General features: G+C 38.8%; 1 protein-coding gene across 1 annotated transcript in view; it reads left to right on the top strand.

Annotated features, from left to right (window-relative positions):
- Positions 1 to 5,433: 5,433 nt before the first annotated feature.
- SCP2 (sterol carrier protein 2) overlaps positions 5,434 to 24,692 on the top strand; it is a 48,492-nt gene continuing 29,233 nt past the window's right edge. Inside the window, exons 1-2 of the mRNA XM_007471179.1 lie at positions 5,434 to 5,583; positions 24,403 to 24,505. Of these exons, the coding sequence (XP_007471241.1) occupies positions 5,561 to 5,583; positions 24,403 to 24,505 (126 nt within the window). The 5' untranslated portion in view covers positions 5,434 to 5,560. The remainder of the gene's footprint in view (positions 5,584 to 24,402; positions 24,506 to 24,692) is intronic.

Genomic DNA, 24,692 nt, shown 5'->3' with positions numbered 1-24,692 from the left:
TTATTTATCTATACTTTGTCCACTGCATTGCCTTTGTCAAAAATCAGTTGTTCATAAATATGTGGGCATTATTTGTGGTCTGTCTTTTCTGTCCAGTTAATCTGTGTGTCTGTCTTTACATGAATACCATACCGTTTTGATTACTGTACCTTTGTAATTGTTCTTGATATTAGGTAGCCTTAGCCCCCCAACTTAATTCTTCTTTTTTAAGTTGTTTGGCTATTCTAGCTCCTTTGTATTTTTATAGAAATTTTAGAATCAGCTTGTTGATTTCTACAAAAAATTCTCCTGGGATTTTTATTAGGATTATGTTGAATGTATAGATTTATCTGGGGGAGAATTGAGATTCAAACAATAGTGAATCTTCTGACTCATAAACAAAGTATATGTCTCCATTTATTTATTTTAAAAAGTCTTTAGCTTTTTTCAGAAATATAGTTTTCACTGTACAGATCTTGCACATATTTGTCAGATTATGGGGTAAATACTTAGGGGTAAATATTTGTCAGATTTACCCCTAAGTATTTCATATTTTTGATGCTATTGTGAATGGTATTTTTTCAGTTTCAAGCTTTCATTACTAGTATGTAGAAATACAATCAATTGTTGTTTATTCATCTTATAGCCTTGCTAAAACTCACTTATTCATCCTAGTAGTTGTTTAAAAACTGCATCAGGTTTTCTATATAGACAATCATATTGTCTGTGAATAAAGACAGTTTTATGTTTTCCCCTTTATCTTCATGAAATGGTCTTCTTTGCTCTGGCAAGTCTTTGCTCTGAAATCTGCTTTGGCTGATTTAATATGGCCACTCCATCTTTCAAATTTTAACTAGTGCTAACATGGTATATCTTTTTCTGTCTTTTTAGTTTTAACCTATTTGTGATTTTATGTTTAAAGTGCATTGGCAGCATTTAGTTGGGTCTTGTTTTTTTTCTCCACACTGACAGTCTCTGCCTTTGATTGGGGTGTTTAGACTATTTATATTTGATATGATTATTAGTATGGCTATTTGTGTTCTCTTTGTCCCAGCTGTTCTTTATTCCCATTTCTCTGTTTTTATCATCCTACTTTTGGATTATTTTTTATTTCTCCATTTTACCTTTATTATCATAGCCTATCTTCAAGTGTTATTATACGAGCTCACTAATAGTAAAAGAACCTTACAACAGTATACTTCCATTTCTCCTGTCCAGGCCTTATAATACTGTAGTTGTAAATTTTTCTTTTACATATGTTTTAAACCCCACAAGAAATTATTTTTTAAATAATCAGTTATCTCCTAAAGAGATTAAACAATAAGAAAACCTTATCTATTTAAGGTTAATGTAGTTACCACTTCATTCCTTTGTGTAAGTTCATATTTCCATCTGTTATCATTTTCTTACTGCCTGAAGGATTTCCTTTAACATTTATAGTGTGGGTGTTACAGTATGGTGATGAATTCTTTCAGCTTATTTTGTCTGAAAAATATCCTTGTTACTTTTGTTCTTGAAATATATTGTACATTTGATAGCATTCTAGGTTGGTAATTTTATAACTTTTGGAGGGAAAAACTGATCTTAATAAATGTGCATTTTTCAGTGTATGCTGAGTCCATTAACGCTTTTTGCCCTTTAAAGCTCAAAAAATCTTTGCTTTCTCAAAAAGCCAGGCTCCAACAATAGAAAAACATGCTTTTTTATGCTGTTTATGCTAAGGTCTTTAGATGTCTAATTTGAAACTAAAGCTAAATTATGACTTTTTGTACTTGACTGTCTTAATGGTATAGGAAGAGCTATGGGTTCAAGGAAGCAAGGAGGAAGAAAAGACCTCGGGTAATAGCCCAAGATATTATTCCCTGTAGTTTTTCCATTCTGTGGATTTCCATAGCACTTACTACTTATCTTTATTAGCACTTCATATTACACTGTGAATTCTTTGTATCTTCAATACTTAGTGGAGTGCTTGATACATATTTGAATAGTTTATTTTCAGTAGCAACCAGACTATATAACTATGTAGCTGAGTCCTAGGCTAATTATTTTTATAAAAAAAGATTGACCAACATCTTGTTAGGAAATTTTTGCAGCAAGATGGTAGTAAAATGAAGTAACAAGGTTAAAAAAATTTTTTCCCCTTTGTAAGAGACTTTAAGAAGGACATTACTGTTTGAATATACTACTTTGACAGGATGCCCATTCCTATCTCCCTCCACAATTTATAAATATATCATGTTCATGTTTGATAGTTTTTTTTTTTCCAAGGAGAGGAAAAATATGGTTTTTAATTCAGTGCCAGAAGTTATCCAAGGAATGAAAAATTTTTAAAAGTGTTGCTTATATAGTTTATGCTTTCATAACTATCTTCTGCGTCTTCTTGGCAAGTAGATTTCTGAGGCCAACTTTTGACTTCCACCCTTCACAAATCTAGATTCTAGAAATGCAAGAAATGCCAGGTTATTCTGAAAGCAGATAACCAGAAAGCTCATATAATCAGTATGTTTTCTCACTGTTGTCTTTTGTTAAAAGTGAATGAATAAGTTAACATGGATCTTTATTCCCTCCCTCCCTTCTTCCTTTTTTTGCCACATGTGAGTTCAGCGAATCACGAGTAGAGATTTAACACAGTACACCACATCTTCTACAGTCTCAGTGGTATGGTGTGACTGAGATTATTGCAAAATCTGGTGCTTCCAGTACATTCACGTTCTCTCTCTCCCTCCTTCTCTCCCCCTCACTCTCTCCCCTTCTGCCTGCCTCCCTCCCCCAACTCCCTCTCTCCCTTTTCACCTTCTTCTCTCTCACTCTCACTGGCTGTCTTGAGCACTCTCTAGCCTCATTCACTTAACTTTCTATTCCTTAAGTAGGCTGTGTACCTTTATATGCCTATCTTATTTATTAGATCTTCTGAGCCTTGAGCAGTGTCAGCACATATTAGGCACTCAGTAAATATTTGTTGGATGGATGGGTAGATGAATATCTAAAGGGTTCCTTGCATTTTTTACTAAGATTATATCATAAACATTTTCCTAAATTATTAAAATTTTTGGATACATCATTTTAAATAGGAACATAGTACTTTGTCATATGGATAGATCATAATTTATATAACCATTCCCCAGTTATTTCACTTGTAGATTATCTAGTTTTTCACTGTTCTAAGAAAGTGATAAACAGATAGCTTTGTGTGTAAGGCTTTTCCTATGCTTGATTATTTCCATAGAATGGTGTTCAAGGCATTTTTAATGCTCTTAATAATTTTTTACATTGCTTTCCAAAAACGTTGTACCAGTTTGAACTTTTACCCTTTACTGTATGAAGGTGGCTGTCATGCCATAGTCTCCCCAGCATTGATTAGTTCCATTTTTAAACATCCTGACCAATGTGATTGGTTAGAACAGTATCTTTCTATTTGATCAAGGTAAAGTTGAGTATTTTTCTCAAATATTTGTAAACTATGTATATTTACTCTTTGGGGAAGAGAACTAGCCCTATTTCCCCACCCACGTATACACAAGACCAGTCTGAATACTTTTTTTGGTCTTATATATTCATAAATGTTTAAGCTTTTTGTATGGCAGATTTCAAGTAAAACTGATTGCCCCAAAGTTTGGATATATTAGTAGAATTATTCACTTTGACCTTAATATTCAAAATGTTCACAATTCAAAAAATCATTACAAGATGTAGAATTACCTATTTTAAAACAGTATTAAAAATATATATTCTGTAAAAATATGTAGACATTGCTTAGAAAGGAGAAATGGCAGTTAAATTTCTTGAGAAGGTTGGGGTTATACAGAAAACTGTCATAGGTATTCGGGAATCAGACGTTGTGATTGGGGGTGTGAGTGGAAGAAAAGACATTATAGGTAGACCGGTTTGCTCTGCCTCCAGAACGATGAAACCAGTCTATCCAACATTCTTAACTAAACTATCCTTGAATAGCTGGTGTGGGAGAAAAACAAATGTAAATCAGGAGACTTGGCTTCTAATCTTAACTCTGGAATTAGCCTGCTTTGTGACCATTCACAAATTACTTAATTTTACAGTTTCTCATTGCTACCTTTGTACCTAAGCAAGGGCTTCTGTGCCCATGGCTTGGCGCAGAAAGCAAACTCTGATAGTGGGTGTTTGCAGCAAAGTAAGGGTTTATTTGCAGGGCGCCAAGAAAGGGAGTGGGAGACAAGTCTCAGATCCACTCCATCTTGGTCTTTGAGTTAAGGATGTTTTAAAGGGGAAGAACAAGGAAACTGGAATTAATCATTGTCTCAAGACATTTCTGTGACATTTTTTTCCCATTATTGAACACGTGTATTTTTTATTAATTAATTTTTATTGGAGTATAGTTGATTTACAATGTTGTATTAGTTTCTGCTGTACAGCAAAGTGTATCAGTTATACATATACATATATCCACTCTTTTAGATTCTTTTCCCATATAGGTCATTACAGAGTATTGAGTAGAGTAGAGTGCTATACAGTAGGTTCTTATTAGTTATCTATTTTATATATAGTAGTGTGTATATGTGTGACATTTCTTAATCATGGTTTTGGGAGTCAGAATGTGTCTGGTTTATGATTCTCTGGCCAGGTGGTCCATGGCTCTGGGGGTTGTGAGCTCATCTTGCCTGGAAAAACAACTTGAGTTTGTATGATGGTATCTACAACAGCAATTTTAATACAGTAACGATGTTATTAACAACAGCAATCTTAGTCAACTGACTCTGATCAATTAGTGTTCAGTTAGCACAGGACTGAGGGAACAAGAAAGGGATTGAGGTCAGAGGAGACAAGTAAGGGAATAAAGTTTTGGATAGAGAGATTAATCAAACTCGGTAAGGGAACTCAGTTTTAGGGCGGTTTGGTTTCAACATTATTTAGTTCTCTCCAGCTCTAAAAATCTCTGATTTTATTATCCAGAGGACAAGATGCTATTTTTGTGAATCCAGTGCTGTTTTTGGAATAGCTGTGAATAGGTCTAGAAAACATTCTTTCTAGGAACTTTTTGAGGAGAATAATAGGAAAATTTCCCATACCAGCTAAATATTTTAGGGAAAGTCAACTCCCAAGTCCTAGGTTATATTCTTTTGATACATTAAAAATGGCAAAATTAAATTATTTTTATGCTGTTTTGCCTCAGCCAGAGAACGGTATATTCAGTGTTTTCTCTTTCAACATTGCCAAAAAATGGCAGGTTGGATAAATTTAAAGAGCACAAGGAATTTCTGAAGCCTGAATATTGTCTAAATACAGAGATTACTTAGCGAGAAAAAATAGCTAGCTGAAAAAACCCTCCAGGCTTTTAAGAGAAGTTCTTACTTAGGCAAACGTCGTCTTGGCTGAATAAAATGGTTTAGTTAAAAGTCACAATCAAACGTTAGCCCTTGTCTGCCTTTAGCTTTCTAAACCAACGGAATCTGACTGTTCTGCGTTCGATTTGTTAGGTCTGGCTCAGTGCGCTGAACTCTGCTGGCAGCTGAGAGGGGAAGCCGGAAAAAGGCAAGTTCCTGGTGCAAAGGTTGCTCTGCAGCATAATTTAGGCATCGGAGGAGCAGTAGTAGTCACGCTATACAAGATGGGTTTTCCTGAAGCTGCCAGGTAAGTGACATTCTGGGTGTTGTCTGGCAATGAACCCTTCTGACTTTTCACAACTGATGACGTTATACAAGTAAAAAAAAGTCCTAATTTTATTGTGTTAGTGCTCAAAGAACAAGTATTTCATTACCTTGCTTTAATAGCATGGTTTTAAAACTTTAAAACTGGCAATTAACTTTTCAACTTAACTAGCCTTAGGAAAGTTTTGTTTAAAAAGAAGGCAGCATAGTCAAAAGAGAGTTCTGAACTGCAAGCCAGAGCTGGCTGGGCACTTGTCTCAGCCCTGCCAACCTGAGTAATTTTAAGTCAGGCAAGTCATTTTTTGGTTTCCTTTCCCACAATTTGCTTTCTACCCCTAGCGTCCCGGGCTTCTGAGGTTATTGGGAGAAAGTCATCAAATATGCCGATTGTATCTCTGCAGATTTCTGTTTCTGAATCCAGCTAAGCCCTCACTGCTGCTAGAATCCTTTCTATTTGTCTCCTGCTGATTTTCTTCCTGCCCTTGTCAAATGCCTGTGCTCCTAAGATCTCCGAGCACTTTCTTTTTTAAGCCTTTTCAGGATCCCTCAACTTCCTTGCTCTTCTCTCAGAGAAGTGCTCATCTTTTTTTCCCAGGGGAAAAAAGTCCCTTTTCCTTTCCAAGGCCCACCTTTCCTCTTTACATGCTTTTGTTTCCAACCACTTTCTGTAACTTTGTTCCAAAATATACCTTCTTTCTTTTGAATCTTCCCATTTTTACCTTTCTGTTGACTCCTTTCGCTCTGTCAGCAAACATGTTCAGGTCTTCCATATTCTAAAACTCTGTTTTTCTCCTTACCTTAATTATTCTCTTTCATGATGAGCCTTTTATATTGAGCCACTTTTGTTTTTCTACTCTGAAATGGCTTTAGTTTCTGATCTCACCACTGAGGTCAGGTAAGGCCACCAATGACCTGATTATCATATATTCTTAATAATTTCTGTCTTTATTCTCTTAACCCTGCTGTAGCTTTCAACACTAATTGGCTCCTTTTTCTCTCCTGAAGTTCTTGGTAATTATGTATTCATTTTTTCACACTTTTGGTTCCACAAAGGATCTGTGAACACTTTTTTACAGAGTCCATTATATTCTCATGTTTTGTAAACTCTTTTTCTTTTCTTTTCTTTTTTTTTGTGGTATGCGGGCCTCTCACTGTTGTGGCCTCTCCTGTTGCGGAGCACAGGCTCCAGACGCGCAGGCCCAGCGGCCATGGCTCACGGGCCCAGCCGCTCCGCGGCATGTGGGATCCTCCCGGACCGGGGCACGAACTCGCGTCCCCTGCATCGGCAGGCGGACTCTCAGCCACTGCGCCACCAGGGAAGCCCATGTTTTGTAAACTCTTGAATCTCTTCTCTCTGTCCTTTCTTCTTTCATGCCTGGAATATTAGTTCTGTGTGAAAATTCTATCTTCCAATTAAGGCCAATCTTAGGTACCATCTCCCTTTGAATATCCATAGCACTTTGTAACTTTTGGGTCCCTATCCAATTTTTGCTTAGTTGTAGAGTATCTTCCTTGTTTTGTATCCTGTTTGTTATGTGAAATCCTTGAGATCTAAGACTTTGATTCTCACCCCTCTGAGATCTCTCTCATAGTGAGTAAATGTTTATTGAATTGGATCAAATAAAAAGATATTAAGATGTTGAATTTTAAGTTTCCTCCTAAATCTGATTCATTGGTTATGTATCATCCTCTGGAATTCCACGTAGTTCATATTTGGAGTTGAAAACCCTCAGTAAAAGCCAAACTATAAAGAGCTGCCAGAGTCAGAATTAGTATAGCTGTCTAATTTGCTCAGAATAGAAGATTATGCATTTAGGGCAATAAATTATATTTTAAACATGGAATTCTCATAGTTCTTTTTTTTTAACAACTTTATTGGAGTATAATTGCTTTACAATGGTGTGTTAGTTTCTGCTGTACAACAAAGTGAATCAGCTATATGTATACATATATCCCCATGTCCCCTCCCTCTTGCATCTCCCTCCCACCCTCCCTATCCCACCCCTCTGGGGGGACACAAAGCACCGAGCTGATCTCCCTGTGCTATGCAGCTGCTTCCCACTAGCTATCTATTTTACATTTGGTAGTGTATATATGTCAGTGCTACTCTCTCACTTCATCCCACCTTATACTTCCCCTCCCTGTGTCCTCAAGTCCATTCTCTACGTCTCCATCTTTATTCCTGTCCTGCCCCTAGGTTCTTCAGAACCATTTTTGTTGTTTTTTCTTTAGATTCCATATATATGTGTTAGCATATGTTATTTGTTTTTCTCTTTCTCACTTACTTCACTCTGTATGACAGTCTCTAGGTCCATCCACTTCACTGCAAATAACTCAATTTCGTTTCTTTTTATGGCTGAGTAATATTCCATTGTATATATGTGCCATATCTTTATCCATTCATCTGTCGATGGGCACTTAGGTTGCTTCCATGTCCTGGCTATCGTAAATAGTGCTGCAGTGAACATTGTGGTGCATAACTCTTTGTTGGTTTTCTCAGGTTTGTATGGTTTTCTCAGGGTATGTGCCCAGTAGTGGGATTGCTGGGTCATATGGTAGTTCTATCTTTAGTTTTTTAAAGGAACCTCCACAGTGGCTGTATCAATTTACACTCCCACCAACAGTGCAAGAGGGTTCCCTTTTCTCCACACCCTCTCCAGCATTTAGTGTTTGTAGATTTTTTGATGATGGCCATGTGACCAACATGAAGTAATGTCTAATTGTAGTTTTGATTTGCATTTCTCTAATGATTAGTGATGTTGAGCATCCTTTCATGTGTTTGTTGGCAATCTGTATATCTTCTTAGGAGAAATGTCTGTTTAGGTCTTCTGTCCATTTTTGGATTGGGTTGTTTGTTTTTTTGATATTGAGCTGCATGAACTGCTTGTATATTTTGGAGATTAATCCTTTGTCAGTTGCTTCATTTGCAAATATTTTCTCCCATTCTGAGGGTTGTCTTTTTGTCCTGTTTATAGTTTCCTTTGCTGTGCAAAAGCTTTTAACTTTCATTAGGTCCCATTTGTTACTTTTGTTTTTCTTTTTAGGAGGTGGGTCAAAAAGGATCTTGCTGTGATTTATGTCAGTGTTCTACCTATGTTTTCCTCTGAGAGTTTGATGGTGCCTGGGCTTACATTTAGGCCTTTAATCCATTTTGAGTTTATTTTTGTGTATGGTGTTAGGGAGTGTTCTAATTTCAGTCTTTTACATGTAGCTGTCCAGTTTTCACAGCACCACTTATTGAAGAGGCTATCTTTTCTCCATTGTATATTCTTGCCTCCATTATCAAAGATAAGGTGACCATATGTGCGTGGGTTTATCTCTGGGCTTTCTATCCTGTTCCATTCATCTATATTTCTGTTTTTGTGCCAGTACCATACTGTCTTGATTACTGTAGCTTTGTAATATAGTCTGAAGTCAGGGAGCCTGATTCCTCCAGCTCCATTTTTCTTCCTTAAGATTGCTTTGGCTATTCGGGGTCTTTTGTGTTTCCATACAAATTGTGAAATTCTTTGTTCTAGTTCTGTGAAAAATGCCATTGGTAGTTTGATGGAGGTTGCACTGAATCTGTATATTGCTTTGGGTAATATAGTCATTTTCACAATGTTGATTCTTCCATCCAAGAACAAGATATATCCCTCCATCTATTTGTATCATCTTTAATTTCTTTCATCAGTGTCTTATAGTTTTCTGCACACAGGTCTTTGGTCTCCTCGGGTAAGTTTATTCCTAGGTATTTTATTCTTTTTGTTGCAGTGGTAAATGGGAGTGTTTCTTTAATTTCTCTTTCAGATTTTTCATCATTAGTGTATAGGAATGCAGGAGACTTCTGTGCATTAATTTTGTATCCTGCTACTCTACCAAATTCATTGATTAGCTCAGGTAGTTTTCTGGTAGCATGTTTAGGATTCTCTATGTATAGTATCATGTCATCTGCAAACAGTGACAGTTTTACTTCTTCTTTACCGATTAGGATTCCTTTTATTTCTTTTTATTCTCTGATGGTTGTGGCTAAAACTTCCAAAACTTTGTTGAATAATAGTGGTGAGAGTGGGCAACCTTGTCTTGTTCCTGATCTTAGAGGGAATGGTTTCAGTTTTTCACCATTGAGAACAATGCTGGCTCTGGGTTTGTCATATATGGCCTTTATTATATTGAGGTAAATTCCCTCTACACCTACTTTCTGGAGGGTTTTTATCATAAATGGGTGTTGAATTTTGTCAAAAGCTTTTTCTGCCTCTATTGAGATGATCATATGGTTTTTATCCTTCAGTTTGTTAATATGATGTATCACATTGATTGATTTGTGTATAGTGAAGAATCCTGTCATTCCTGGGATAAACCCCACTTGATCATGGTGTATGATCCTTTTAATGTGCTGTTGGATTCTGTTTGCTAGTATTTTGTTGAGGATTTTTGCATCTATGTTCATCAGTGATATTGGTCTGTAGTTTTCTTTTTTTTGTGACATCCTTGTCTGGTTTTGGTATCAGACTGATGGTGGCCTTGTAGAATGAGTTTGGGAGTGTTCCTCCCTCTGCTATATTTTGGAAGAGTTTGAGAAGGATAGGTGTTAGCTCTTCTCTAAATGTTTGGTAGAATTTGCCTGTGAAGCCATCTGGTCCTGAACTTTTGTTTGTTGGAAGATTTTTAATCATAGTCTCAGTTTTAGTGGTCATGATTGGTCTGTTTTTATTTTCTATTTCTTCCTGGTTCAGTCTCGCAAGTTGTGCTTTTCTAAGAACTTGTTTGTTTCTTTCAGGTTGTCCATTTTATTGGCACATAGTGGCTTGTAGTAATCTCTCATGATCCTTTGCATTTCTGCAGTGTCAGTTGTTACTTCTCCTGCTTCATTTCTAATTTTATTGATTTGAGTCTTCTCCCTTTTTTTCTTGATGAGTCTGGCTAATGGTTTATCAATTTTGTTTATCTTCTTAAAGAACCAGTGTTTAGTTTTATTGATCTTTGCTGTCGTTTCCTTCATTTCTTTTTCATTTATTTCTGATCTGATCTTTATGATTTCTTTCCTTCTGCTAACTTTGGTGGTTTTTTGTTCCTCTTTCTCTGATTGCTTTAGGTGTAAGTTTAGGTTGTTTATTTGAGATGTTTCTTGCTTCTTGAGGTAGGATTGTATTGCTATAAACTTCCCTTTTAGAATTGCTTTTGCTGCATCCCATAGGTTTTGAGTCATCGTCTTTTCATTGTCATTTGTTTCTAGGTATTTTCTGATTTCGTCTTTGATTTCTTCAGTGATCTTTTAGTTATTTAGTAGTGTATTGTTTAGCTTCCATGTGCTTGTATTTGTTACAGATTTTTTTCGTGTAATTGATATCTAGTCTCATAACGTAGCCGGAAAAGATAGTTGATAGAATATCAATTTTCTTAAATTTACTGAGGCTTGATTTGTGACCCAAGATATGACCGATCCTGGAGAATGTTCCATGAGCACTTGAGAAGCAAGTGTATTCTGTTGTTTTTGGATGGAATGTCCTGTAAATATCAATTAAGTCCATCTTGTTTAATGTGTCATTTAATGTTTGTGATTATTTATTTTCATTTTGGATGATCTGTCCATTGGTGAAAGAGGGGTGTTAAAGTCCCCTACTATGATTGTGTTACTGTCGATTTCTCCCTTTATGGCTGTTAGCATTTGCCTTATATATTGAGGTGCTCCTATGTTGGGTGCATAAATATTTACAATTGTTATATCTTCTTGGATTGATCCCTTGATCATTATGTAGTGTCCTTCTTTGTCTCTTGTAATAGTCTTTATTTTAAAGTCTATTTTGTCTGATATGAGAATTGCTACACCAGCTTTCTTTTGATTTCCATTCGCATAGAATATCTTTTTCCATCCCCTCATTTTCAGTTTGTTTGTGTTCCTAGGTCTGAAGTCGGTCTCTTGTAGACAGCATATATACAGGTCTTGTTTTTGTATCCATTCAGCCAGTCTTTGTCTTTTGGTTGGAGCGTTTAATCCATTTACATTCAAGGTCATTATCGATATGTATGTTCCTGTTCCCATTTTCTTAATTGTTTTCGGTTTGTTATTGTAGATCTTTTCCTTCTCTTGTGTTTCCTGCCTAGAGAAGTTCCTTTAGCATTTGTTGTAAAGCTGGTTTGGTGGTGCTGAATTCTCTTAGCTTTTGCTTGTTTGTAAAGGTTTTAATTTCTCCGGCAAATCTAAATGAGATCCTTGCTGGGTAGAGTAATCTTGGTTGTAGGTATTTCCCTTTCATCACTTATTTAAATATGTCCTGCCACTCCCTTCTGGCTTGCAGAGTTTCTGCTGAAAGATCAGCTGTTAACCTTATGAGGATTCCCTTGTGTGTTATTTGTTGCTTTTCCCTCGCTGCTTTTAATATTTTTCCTTTGTATTTAATTTTTGATAGTGTGATTAGTATGTGTCTTGGCGTGTTTCTCCTTAGATTTATCCTTTATGGTACACTCTGTGCTTCCTGCACTTAATTGACTATTTCCTTTCCCATATTATGGAAGTTTTCAACTGTAATCTCTTTAAATATTTTTTCAGTCCTTTTATTTCTCTTCTTCTTCTGGGACCCCTATAATTCGAATGTTGGTGTGTTTAATGTTGTCCCAGAGGTCTCTGAGACTGTCCTCGATTCTTTTCATTCTTTTTTCTTTATTCTACTCTGTGGTAGTTATTTCCACTCTTCTATCTTACAGATCACTTATCTGTTCTTCTGCCTCAGTTATTCTGCTATTGATTCCTTCTAGAGAATTTTTAATTTCACTTATTATGTTGTTCACCATTGTTTGTTTGCTCTTTAGTTCTTCTAGGTCCTTGTTAAACGTTTCTTGTATTTTCTCCATTCTATTTCCAAGATTTTGGATCATCTTTACTATCATTACTCTGAATTCTTTTTCAGGTAGACTGCCTATTTCCTCTTCATTTGTTTGGTCTGGTGGGTTTTTACCTGGCTCCTTCATCTGCTGTGTGTTTCTCTGTCTTCTCATTTTGCTTATCTTACTGTTTGGGGTCTCCTTTTTGCAGGCTGCAGGTTTGTAGTTCCCATTGTTTTTGGTGTCTGCCCCCAGTGGCTAAGGTTGGTTCAGTGGGTTGTGTAGGCTTCTTGGTGGAGTGGCCTGGTGTCTGTGTTCTGGTGGATGAAACTGGATCTTGTCTTTCTGCTGAGCAGGACCTGGTGGTGTGTTTTGCCGTGTCTGTGAACTTACTATGATTTTAGGCAGCCTGTGTGCTAATGGGTGGGGTTGTGTTCCTGTCTTGCTAGTTGTTTGGCATAGGGTGTCCAGTACTGTAGCTTGCTGGTTGTTGAGTGGAGCTGGGTCTTAGCGTTGAGATGGAACCTCTGTGAGAGCTTTCGCCATTTGATATTACATGGGGCCAGGAGGTCTCTGGTGGACCAATGTCCTGAAATTGGCTCTCCCACCTCAGAGGCTCTTCAGTTGCTCCCCAGGTCCACTGCCTCAATTTTGGGATGATTCACTGTCTATTCAGGTATTCCACAGATGCAGGGTACATCAAGGTGATTGTGGAGATTTTATCTGCTGCTCCTGAGGCTGCATGGAAAGATTTTCCTTTCTCTTCTTTGTTCTCACAGCTCCTGGGGTTCAGCTTTGGATTTGGCCCCGCCTCTGCGTGTAGGTCGCCTGAGGACGCCTGTTCTTCACCCAGACAGGACGGGGTTAAAGGAGCAGCTGATTAGGGGACTCTGGCTCACTCAGGCTGGGGGGAGGGAGGGTTACGGAATGTGGGGCGAGCCTGTGGTGGCAGAGGCCAGCACAACATTGCAACAGCCTGAGGTGCACTGTGTGTTTTCCCGGGGAACTTGTCCCAGCGTCACGGGGCCCTGGCAGTGGCGGGCTGCACAGGCTCCCAGGAGGGGAGGGTGGATAGTGACCTGTGCTTGCATACAGCCTTCTTGGTGGCTGCAGCAGCAGCCTTAGCGTTTCATGCCAGTCTCTGGTGTCCACGCTGATAGCCGTGGCTCGCACCTATCTCTGGAGCTCGGTGCTCTGAATTCCCTCTCCCTGCACACCCCGAAGCAATGGTCTCTTGCCTCTTAGCCAGTTCCAGACTTTTTCCCGGACTCCCTCCCGGCTAGCCGTGGCGCACTAGCCCCCTTCAGGCTGTGTTCACACAGCCAACCCCAGTCCTCTCCCTGGCGTCTGACCTCCGAAGCCTGAGCCTCAGCTCCCAGCCCCAACCCATCCCAGCCGGTGAGCAGACAAGCCTCGCGGGCTGGTGAGTGCCGGTCGGCCCCGATCCTCTGTGCAGGAGCCTCTCCGCTTTGCCCTCCGCAGCCCTGTTGCTGCGCTCTCCTCTGCGGCGCCGAAGCTCCCCCCTCCGCCACCCGCAGTCTCCGCCCGCGAAGGGGCTTCCTAGTGTGTGGCATCTTTTCCTCCTTCACAGCTCCCTCCCAGAGGTATAGGTCCCGTCACCATTCTTTTGTGTCTGTTTTTCCTTTTTTTTTTGCCCTACCCAGGTACGTGGGGAGTTTCTTGCCTTTTGGGAGGTCTGAGGTCTTCTGCCAGCGTTCAGTAGGTGTTCTGTAGGAGTTGTCCCACATGTAGATGTATTTTTGATGTATTTGTGGGAAGGAAGGTGATCTCCACGTCTTAGTCCGCCGCCATCTTGGAGGTCCCTCCTCATAGTTCTTTTATTTTCAGGAGACTAAATAATTGGGAGATAGAATTGTTCACGATAACTGTAGTTGATATTTCTGGGAAGCCAGAAGAATGAAAAAATCCAGATGATATATTAATGACTGAAAGAAATTGGCTTCGAGTATTGAAGATATTTTTGATAGTTTTAGTGATAGAACATATCCCACTTCAAAGGCCAAAGTTGTGAAAATAATTCTAACTCTGATGGTGCAGATATAGTTTTAAAACGAGGATTTGTTTTAAACAAAGTAATTTTAAGGTACTCATTGCACATGATCTGATTTCCTTAGTTTCTCGTTTAGCTAACTTTGATGGAGCAGCTGCTATATGCTTAGGCCCCTAAGTATGGTCCTCTGAGTAGATGGGGAAGGCAGACATACCTTTTTCAAAATGCTGTAGAAGCCCAGAGGAAGAAATTAGTATGAAGGACCTAAATTTGAACTGGGATGACTAGGATTGCCCAGCAAAAGGGTAGAGGAAGGGCATCCCAGGCCTGTACATAGGCACACAATTTGAAAATATAAGAGTGGTTGTCCTGTGTGAGTAGAGGGTGGATTATTTTGTTGTGCCTGGGTAGAGGGGCAGAGTCAGTAATACATAGGTGACAGGAGTTGCAGCTGTAACAGTAGATTCGATGAAGGTTTTGAAATGCTTCCAGTGGTATGCTCAGGAGTTTGAAATTTATCCTACAGAATATGAGTTTTAGCAAAAGATTATGTGATTATATTGCACTTTAGGTAGATCAGTCTGGTATTACTTTGAGTTGAGTGGTGGAGGGACCAGAGGCCAGGAATCCTTAGGAAGCAGTTGCAGTAGTGTGGATAAGAAATGTTTAGTGCTGCAACAGGGACCATGAAGAGGAGAGGTCTTATTTAAGAACTGTGACCAATTGCTTTTAATTTGCAGTTAAACTTTCCTTTAGACCACTTTTGAATATAAGTATTGACTCTGTATTATAACATCCTATTCATTTTATGTAAGACATAGACTGAGGATAGATTTGCATTTTGTATTCTGTTAAGTGAAACCTGTTCTTAAACCCAACTTTGTTTTGTTTTTTCTATTTTTAATTAAGGTATAAAAATTTACTTACAGTGAAAGTCCGCCTGTTTAGTGCATAGTTCTAAAAGTTTTGACAAACATATACAGTCAAGTAACTACCACCATAATCAAGATACAGAACAATTGCATCACCCACCAGAATTCTTTGTTCACCTTTGTAGTCACCCCTTCCCCCTATCTTCCATTCCTTGGCAGCCACTGATCTATTTTCTGCCCCTTTCCAGAATATCATGTGAATAGAATCAAAAAGCCTTTGAGTCTGGCTTCTTTTACTTAGCATAATGCATTTGAGATTCATTCATGTTATTGTGTGTGAGTAATCTGTTCCTTTTTATTGCTTAGTGGTATTCGTTTGTATGGATGTACCACCGTTTATCCATTCCCTGGTTGAGGCATATTTGGATTACTCCAGTTTTTCTTTTTTAATGGAAAATTGTCTAAGTTAGCTTGAAAGTTTAAGTCAACAGGTGAAAACCCTAAGTGATATAAGAAGTTAAAAGTTAGAAGTAAAAATTGTACCCATGTATGTGTGCTCATAAACAAGGACTAGAGGAAGCAATGTGGAAAAAATGAATATAGGAAACTTGTTGGTAGTGGTGAGATTGTCGGTGATTAGCCTTTTCATTTTCTAAATTTTCTGTTTTAATTAGAAACCTTGATTTTGACATAATTTCAAACATACATGGAAAAATTACAGGAATAGTACAAGGAACTCCCATATACTTTGTACTCAGATGTTTATATTTTGCCTCATTTGCTTCATCATTTTTCTACATGCATATATATATATATATATATATATGCATGTATACATATATATGCATGTTTTTTCTGAAATGTTTGAAAGTTGGAGACATTATGTTCTTTTACCCTTATATATTTTAGTATGCATTTCTAAAGACTAGGACATTCTATTACTCAACCACAGTATAGCTATCAAAATCAGGAAATTTAACACTGATAAAACGCTATTACCTACAGGGGCCCCAGGTTCCAATCTCTGGTCGGGGAACTAGATCCTACATGCATGCCACGACTAAGAGTCTGCATGCTGCAACTAAGAAGTCCGCATGCCACAACTAAGAAGTCCACATGCCACAACTAAGAGCCCGCATGCGGCAACTGAAGATCCCACATGCCACAAGTAAGCCCTGGGGGAGCCTAAATAAATATTAAAAAATAAGTAAATTTTAAAAAATGCTATTACCTAACCCAAAGAAGGTATTCACAGTTTGACAATTATCCCAATAATATCTCTTTAAAAGATACTATAAGCTTTAGGCTTTCTCCTTGTCCAGGATCCAGTTTAGGATCCTGAGTTCATTTAGCTGTCATGTTTCTTTAGTTTCCTTTAATCTGAAACAATCCCTCAGCCTTTCTTATTTCTTGACTTTGACTTTTTTGGAGAGTATAAGTAGATTCTTTAAGAATGGAATCTCCCTCAATTTGCATTTGTCACATGTTTCCTCATAATTAGGTTCAGGTTACACATTTTTTGCAGGAATACCACTGAGGTGATGATGTGTCCTTCTTAATGCATCATGACTGGAAGCACATTATGTGGATTATCCTATATTGGTGATGTTTAGCTTTGATCTATTGACTAAGGTGGTATCTACCATGTTTTCCTCTGAAAAAGTTACTGTTTTTTCCTTTGTAGTTAATAGGTAATTTGTGGTGAGATGTTTTGAGATTATGTAAATATCCTGTTCCTCATCCAACTTTTACCCATTACTTTCATCTTAGCATCCACTGATGATATTTTTCTAACTTCATCATACCTTATATTTATTAAGTGGTATTCTGCTGTAAGGGAGATTCTCTTCTCCCCCATTAAAAAATTTATTCATATCCATCTATATCAATAAATATATCGGTATGAACTCATGAATTCATATTTTATTGAGTGGGTTATAATTCATTAGTATCATTTATTTTGACACTCAAAATGTCCCTGCTTTAGCCAGTAGGAGCCCCTTCTAGCTGACTTGTAGTGTCTTGTGATTCTGTTTAGTACTTGCTTGCTTTCTAGCTCAAGAAGGTATTCCAGGCTCATCCTGTGTTTTCCCTGCCCCAGCCCTAGGATCAACCATTTCTTCAAAGAGCCCTAGTTCCTTTTAGTGGAGAATGGTATTTAGAAACCACAGTGTGGCTGCTGGCTGAGTGCTTGTTGTTATTACCTCCAGGACTTCTCAGGGGACACAGTGGACACACACACACCACACACACACACACACACACACACACACACACACACACAATTTTAGTTTCATTTATTTTAAAACATATTTATTTATTTTTGCGTTGGGTCTTTGTTGCAGTGTACAGGCTTCTCATTGCGATGGCTTCTCTTGTTGAGCACAGGCTCTAAGTGCGTGGGCTTCGGTAGTTGTGGCATGCGGGCTCAGTAGTTGTGGCTCACGGACTCTAGAGTGCAGGCTCAGTAGTTGTGGCACATGGGCTTAGTTGCTCCGCGGCATGTGGGATCTTCCTGGACCAGGGATTGAACCAGTGTCCCCTGCGTTGGCAGGTAGATTCCTAACCACTGTGCCACCAGGGAAGTCCCTTAGTTTCATTTAAAAAGAGATATTTAAGAACACATGCAAAAATCTTATCTGATTTTTATCTTTCTCCATACTAATGTAGCCACCAATTAATTAGCAGTTAGAATGAAGAAATTATAAAACTGCTGAAATGCCACCTGTATGCAACATCTTTTTAAATTTTTTTATAGGCTAGAATTATCAGAGAGGCAGTGTTGATCAGTGGAAAGAACACCCCATCAACTTTTCCAGCACACTGCTTGCTTTGGACATGTTTACCTTTCCCTCAGAAAAGAGTGAAAATATCTACTTCAGGGATTAGAAAAGTAACAAAAAGTACCTGCCACTCATTGAGTTGCTCAATAAACTGTTGATTTCTGATTTATCTAGGCATTTTCCTTTTTTCTTTCCTATTTCTGTAGTTCACGTCACTGGTTAAATTGTTGAAAATGGTTTTATATATTAAATTATAAATGTCACCTAGAAGTTTGGAAAATATGGACTTTAATTTTTAGTTCAGAGTGGGGGATATATCCAACCTGTTGAAGTCCACAGTTTGGCTTTCTGGGCTGGATTTCTGTCTGTGATGGGGCCGTGTGCCCGTTCAGAGGTCAAGGGGAGTTGCTGATTGCAAATGAACCCTATTCTTTTGTCCTGTGTGTATTGCACAACCATTTCTAATTTGAACAGACTAATTACTGGTAAAACTGGTAAAATTTTAGATTTAGGGATGGAGATTTGATTAAAATGTAGGATCCTGTAATTCTTCCTAAACACTACAAACAGCAGCAGCCACTTTAAAAATGATTTTTAACAGCTTTTTTGGGGATATAATTTACATGCCACAAATTCACTATTTTAAGTGTACGTTCAGTGGTTTTTTAGTATACCACAGAGTTGTGCAATCATCACCACAATCGATTTTAGAACATTTTCAACACCCCTGAAAGAAGCCATGTACCTGTTAGCAGTCATTCCCCAGTCCCACTTCTTGCAGGCTCTGGCAACCACAGTCTACTTTCTGTCTCTAAGGATTTGCCTATTCTGGACATTTCATATAAATGGAATCATACAATATGTGGCCTTTTGTGACTGCTGCTTTCATTTAGCCTAATGTTTTCAAGGTTCATCCATGTTATAAAAATGAATGTAGTACCTCGTTCCTTTTTATGGCTGAATAAAATTCCATTATAAGGGTTCTGATTTCTTCACATCCTCATTAACACTTGTTATTGTCTGTTTTTTTAATTTTAGCTATCCTAGTGGGTGTGAAGTGGTATCTCATTGTGGTTTTGATTTGCATTCCCCTGATGGCTAATAATGTTGAGCATCTTTTTTTTTTTTTTTGCGGTACGCGGGCCTCTCACTGTTGTGGCCTCTCCCGTTGTGGAGCACAGGTTCCGGACGCGCAGGCTCAGCGGCCATGGCTCACGGGCCCAGCCGCTCCGCGGCATGTGGGATCTTCCCAGACCGGGGCACGAACCCGTGTCCCCTGCATCGGCAGGCAGACTCTCAACCACTGCGCCACCAGGGAAGCCCCTGAGCATCTTTTCATGTGCTTATTCTCCATTTGTATATCTTAGGAGAAATACCTATTCAGATATTTTGGCCATTTTAAAATTGGGTTGTCTTTTTTATTATTGAGTTGTAATAGTTCTTTGACAACCACTTTTTGAGGGCCTAGTATGAGCACCAAGACCATGCTATGTGCTTCGTCTTCACTTCTTTGTTTAATCCTCATAAAAGCCCACATGGTAAGTTTTGTACCTTGTTTATAGATGAGGAGATTGATGATCAGAGTTAAAACAAGGTATCTAAAGAGAGTCGTAAGTGGTAGCGGTCAAGACTGTAACCTTCGTCTATCTGAGTTCGGTTCCTGTTTTGTTGGCTACTCTGTGCTTCTGATCTTTGACATTGTTGAAACAGTGCCTGTGTTCTAGACCTTGGAATGAAAATTTCAGGAAGCATAGAGGGAATTCATACACTAAATAGTTAATCTTCAGAGTCCCTTCCAACATTTTATATACTAGATTTATTCCAGAAAACTTATGTATAAACCAAGATTAAAAAATAAAAATAATCAGACTTTAGTTTCTGCTAAAAGAACTTTGAATATAAAGAAATCATGAGGTGCATCCTTTTGTAATATGAATAAGTTATTTTCTGAGTTTTTGTAAGTTATATTCAGCTTCCCTAGAGCAGGGCACATATCAAATAAATTGTAAGATATGAGGGATTTTCAGAAAATATTGATATAACTTTATATATTAATTTTTTTCCCTAATCTGGATGAAAAGTTGGCTAATCATTAACTGAGTGAACTTTTCAACAGAAGCAAAATAAACATCTGTGACCTGTCAGAACTTGTCTGAACTCTGCCCTATAAAGTATCAAGATACTTTGTACGTATGCTGAAAAGTGTCAGTTATTATTTTAGCACATACAGTTAGGAAGTGGCAAGCTTGGAGAGGGCACAGTGATGTTTATGATTAAAGGCTGAAACGTTGGACTATTAATGAAATGAAACTGGCTTGTGGAGGACTAGTTGTAGCCACTTGATTTTAGGTCACTCATTCAGACTTTTGACTGAGAAAATGGTGTACCATAGATAATTCTGCTCTAAATGGAACAGGAAAAAAATAAAATTTAGCTAAGAGAGAATTCAATGTAATTCAGTTCTATTCAGTCACTATTTACTGAATACCTATTGTGTCAGGAACTGGGGATATAAATAAAGATTATTTTTTTCAAAAGCTGTGGTATCTGCTCTTGAGAAGCTGACATTTACTAGGGTTTCACAGAAAGGGAGTTTCCTGGCCTGGATCTTGAAGGGTAAAATAGAATTTGCTAAGACAGAGGTATTCCAGACACAGGGAGCAGCAACAGCAAAGGCATGGAAGTATGAAATAGCATGCCATGCTCTGAGAATTGCATGTATTTCAGCATGGTGAGAGCTTACTTCCATTCCTTGTTGTGATATTAATATGATTTCTCTAGTAGATTCACTTTTCAACCTCTTAGACTTTCCATACCCTCTTTTCACCCTCATTTTCAGCTGATTACTTTTGTCTTGTATGTTGTTGAAAAAAACAGAAGCCAAACCCCCTTATCTTCCATCCCAAGACTTATAGACCTATCTAGCCATCTGATCCTCTTCTTACCTTTGAGTCTCCTCTTCCTTCATAGGTCACTAGGTCTCATCCCCCTTCACCTTCTCAAGACTTCTGTCTCTTTTCCCCGGGTTCATTACCATCATCAGGCAAACATGCTCTAATATGTTAATCTTAAAACAAAAACAAACTTTCCTTAATACCACCCTCCCCTCCAGAGACCACTCCATTTCACTGTTCCCGTGAAAGTAATGTCTCAAAAGAGACGCACTGTTTCTATTTCCCTCTCCTATTCACTCTTTAATTTACTGTAATCTTTACTGACTTCTGCCTTCCAGCACTTGCTTAATGTTGCTTTTGCCCAAGTCACCTGAACTTTGCATGTTGCCAGTCCAGTGGGTATTTGGCCTTTGGCAGCATTTGACATAGTTTCCTCCCCACCTCCCTCCCTCCCTCCCAGATTCTTTCTCCCCTCTTGGCTTCTATGACATTATGTTCTTCTAGTTTTCCTCTTGCACCACTGGCTACTGCTTCCTCTTCCCTCCCAGACTTCTAAATAATTGAGATCCACAGGGTGTTGTCCTAGGCTTACTTCTTTCTCTAGAATTCCCTCAAGGTGAGCTTGTCTGTTCCCATGGATTTAAATACTTTCATTATGCTAATGATTTATCTGACCTTATCTCCAGCCTAGACTGCTTCTGAGCTCCAGACTCTCATATCCAACTGCCTTCTTGTCTCACAGAGGTCACATACTGACTGTGCCTGAGATGGGACTTTGATCCTCTTTACTCCCACTGCATTCTTCCTTTTGTCAATAAATGGCACTGTCATCCCTTCAGTTATTCAGGCCAAACACCTAAATCATCCTTGCTCTTTCCCCTCCCCCTTAGATCTCTCTCGTGCCCAGCAGCAAGGCTTATGGATTCAATGTTGAAAATATATTTTGAATCCACTTCCTTCTCTCCATCTCCACTGGCAGACTGCCTCCACTTCCTATTTGGACCACTCCAGCAGTCTCGTAACCCTCTCCCCACCTAAGTTCTTGCGTCCCAACCCCACCAATTCATTGTCTGCACAGTCGTAAGAATAATCACAAATCAAACTATTTCACTTCCCTGTTTAATCATTTCAGTGGTTTCCCCAAATCCCTTCTTTGGCCTGGATGGTCCGGTCCCTGCCCAGTTCTCCAAGTTCATTTCATGTCATTTTGCCCCCACTTACTGTACTCTAGCGACTGGTCCTCTTTTACTTTCTTTTAACATGCTAAACTCTTTTCTCTCTCAGGATCTTTGCAAGTTTCCTCTTTGAATGTCTAGTTCCTTTTCTTCCTTTAATTGGGTCTTAGCTTAAATTCACCTGCTCAGAGATATCATTCCTTGACTGCCTTAACCTAAAGTAGGTTCCTCTTTTTGTCTGCTTCCTAATACTTGTAATTATTTTGTCTGTTTACTTCTTTTTTTCCTGGAAAAATATAGATTCAGTGAGGACTGGGACTGGGTCTGACTTGTTCACCATTGTACTCCCAGTACCTCGAACAATGCTTGGCCTGTAGCAGGCAGTCATTAAATATTTATGAAATGATAGAAAGAAGGAAAGGGAAGGGACGGGAAAGGAGAAATGGGTGGGATGGGTGGGGAGAAAGAAAGAAGGAAGGAGAGGAGGTAGAGAAAGAAGGAAAGAAATGCTTTGCTTACTGAGCAGCTGCTACGCTCTTGACTCCTTCAGGTATATCCTTCCCATGTTTGTTGTTCCAGTCCTGGCCTCAGCCACCGCCAGGATGCTTGTGGTATGTCAGAGGAATTACTTAAAATCCTAAGGTGCCCTCATCTTCTTCAGACCTTTCAGTTTCTCTCAGCATCTAATGCTTGAGGCTCTGCAGCCTGTAATAGTCATGGCTGTCATTTTTTACCATGGACCAGGGTCTCTGCTAGGTACCTTCCACACGGGACTCCACTTAATTCTGCAAAGTCACCGGCACCCTCCACCTTCCTCCCTGCCTCCCCACCAGAGGTTGCACAGAGATGAATTAACTTACTCAGAATCGCATAGCTAGTGAGTGGAGGAAGCCTTGAGATTCTAACCCAGGCTTTTGTAGCTATAGGGACTATGTTCTTTCTGCCACATCAGGCCATTTATCTATAGTTGTTCCCCAAGTATCAAGCAACCAATAGACGGATGTTAGTAAATTCTTGTATCATAGCTAAAAAATAAATCTCGAGTCCAACCTCTGCTTACTCCCCACTTCATTATACCCTGTTTAATCACCATCGTCTCTTGCCTGGACTACTGCAGTAGCCTCTTAATTGGTCTCCCTGCCTCCTCACTTGCCCTCTTATAGTCCATTTTCCAGCTAGCAGCCAGATTTGTTTTTTAAAGCATGTAAATGGATTGTGCTGCTCTCCAGCTTATACCCTGCAGTTCTCAAGGTACTTAAAATAAAACCCAAACTCTTAACTGTGACCTGTAAAGCCCCTTGTTATCTTGCCCTGCATGTTTCTGTGACCTTAGGTCCTTCTCCTCTGCTCTGCTTCAGCCATACTGGCCTTCTTATAGTTCCTTTAACTGCTAAGCTAGTTTCTACATCAAGTTCTTTATACTGGAAGTATAGAGCTGACTTCTCCACCTAAATCTTTACATGGCTGGCTCATTTACATAATTTAATACCTAATTTAAATATCACCTCCTCAGAGAGGCCTATCTGACTAGGCTATCTAAAATAGACCACCTGGGGTGTAAAGAATCCGCCTTACAATGCAGGGGACGTGGTTCTATCCCTGATCAGGGAACTAAGATCCCACATGCCCGCGGGGCAACTAAGCCTGCACCACAACTACTGAGCTCGCATGCCTCAACTAGAGAGCCCGTGTGCTACAAACTGCAGAGCCCACGTGCTCTGGAACCCACATGCCATAACTACAGAGCCTGTGTGCCACAAGTAGAGAGATAACCCGCATGCCGCAACAAAAGAGCCCACACGCCTCAAAGAAGACCCCACGTGCTGCAACTAAGACCTGACGCAGACAAAAGTAAATTAAATAAATAAATAAATAATAAAATAAATCTTTAAAAAATAAATAAAGTAGACCAACACACATAAATTTACTTTCTTTATATCTCCTTAATCTGCCTTATTTTCTTCATAGTAACCATATTCTTTATTTTTTGCATGTTCATTGTCTCCCCCAGTGGCTTAGAAGCTTCATGAGGGTAGGTTCGTTGGTTTAATATATTTTCAAGGACAAGGCCTACCACCTAGTGAGCACTCAGTATTTGTTGAAAAATGGGAAGAAAAGCTTAATTGTTTTATTGGCTTAATAAGAGTTTCCTTTGGGTAAAAGGCACAGCATCTCTGTTAGGGTTTTTGAAAATTACTACTGTATAAACGTTGAAAAACCTAGTACCTATATGACTCCATGGATTGAAATCGATTCTTTTCCCCAGTTCTTTTAGAACTCATCAAATTGAGGCTGCTCCAACCAGCTCTGCAGTTGATGGATTTAAGGCAAGTCTTGTCTTTAAGGAGATTGAGAAGAAGCTTGAAGAGGTAAGATTTATGTAAAATATTGGGATATTTCTTTCGGAAAAACCCGAACGAACTTTTTGGTCAACCCAATACTACCAGGAGGACCCTGGGGCTAGAGGAAGCAGATATAGATTTCAGGTGTTGCCATGAGTGGTACCAGTTGAAAATTTATATCGTACTGTTAAGTATTGAGTGTATTTTATATTTC

The sequence above is a fragment of the Lipotes vexillifer genome, unplaced genomic scaffold (assembly GCF_000442215.2).
Source record: "Lipotes vexillifer unplaced genomic scaffold, Lipotes_vexillifer_v1.1 scaffold1003, whole genome shotgun sequence".
Taxonomy (NCBI): Eukaryota; Metazoa; Chordata; class Mammalia; order Artiodactyla; family Lipotidae; genus Lipotes; species Lipotes vexillifer.
This window is presented reverse-complemented; position numbering and strand designations above follow the sequence as displayed.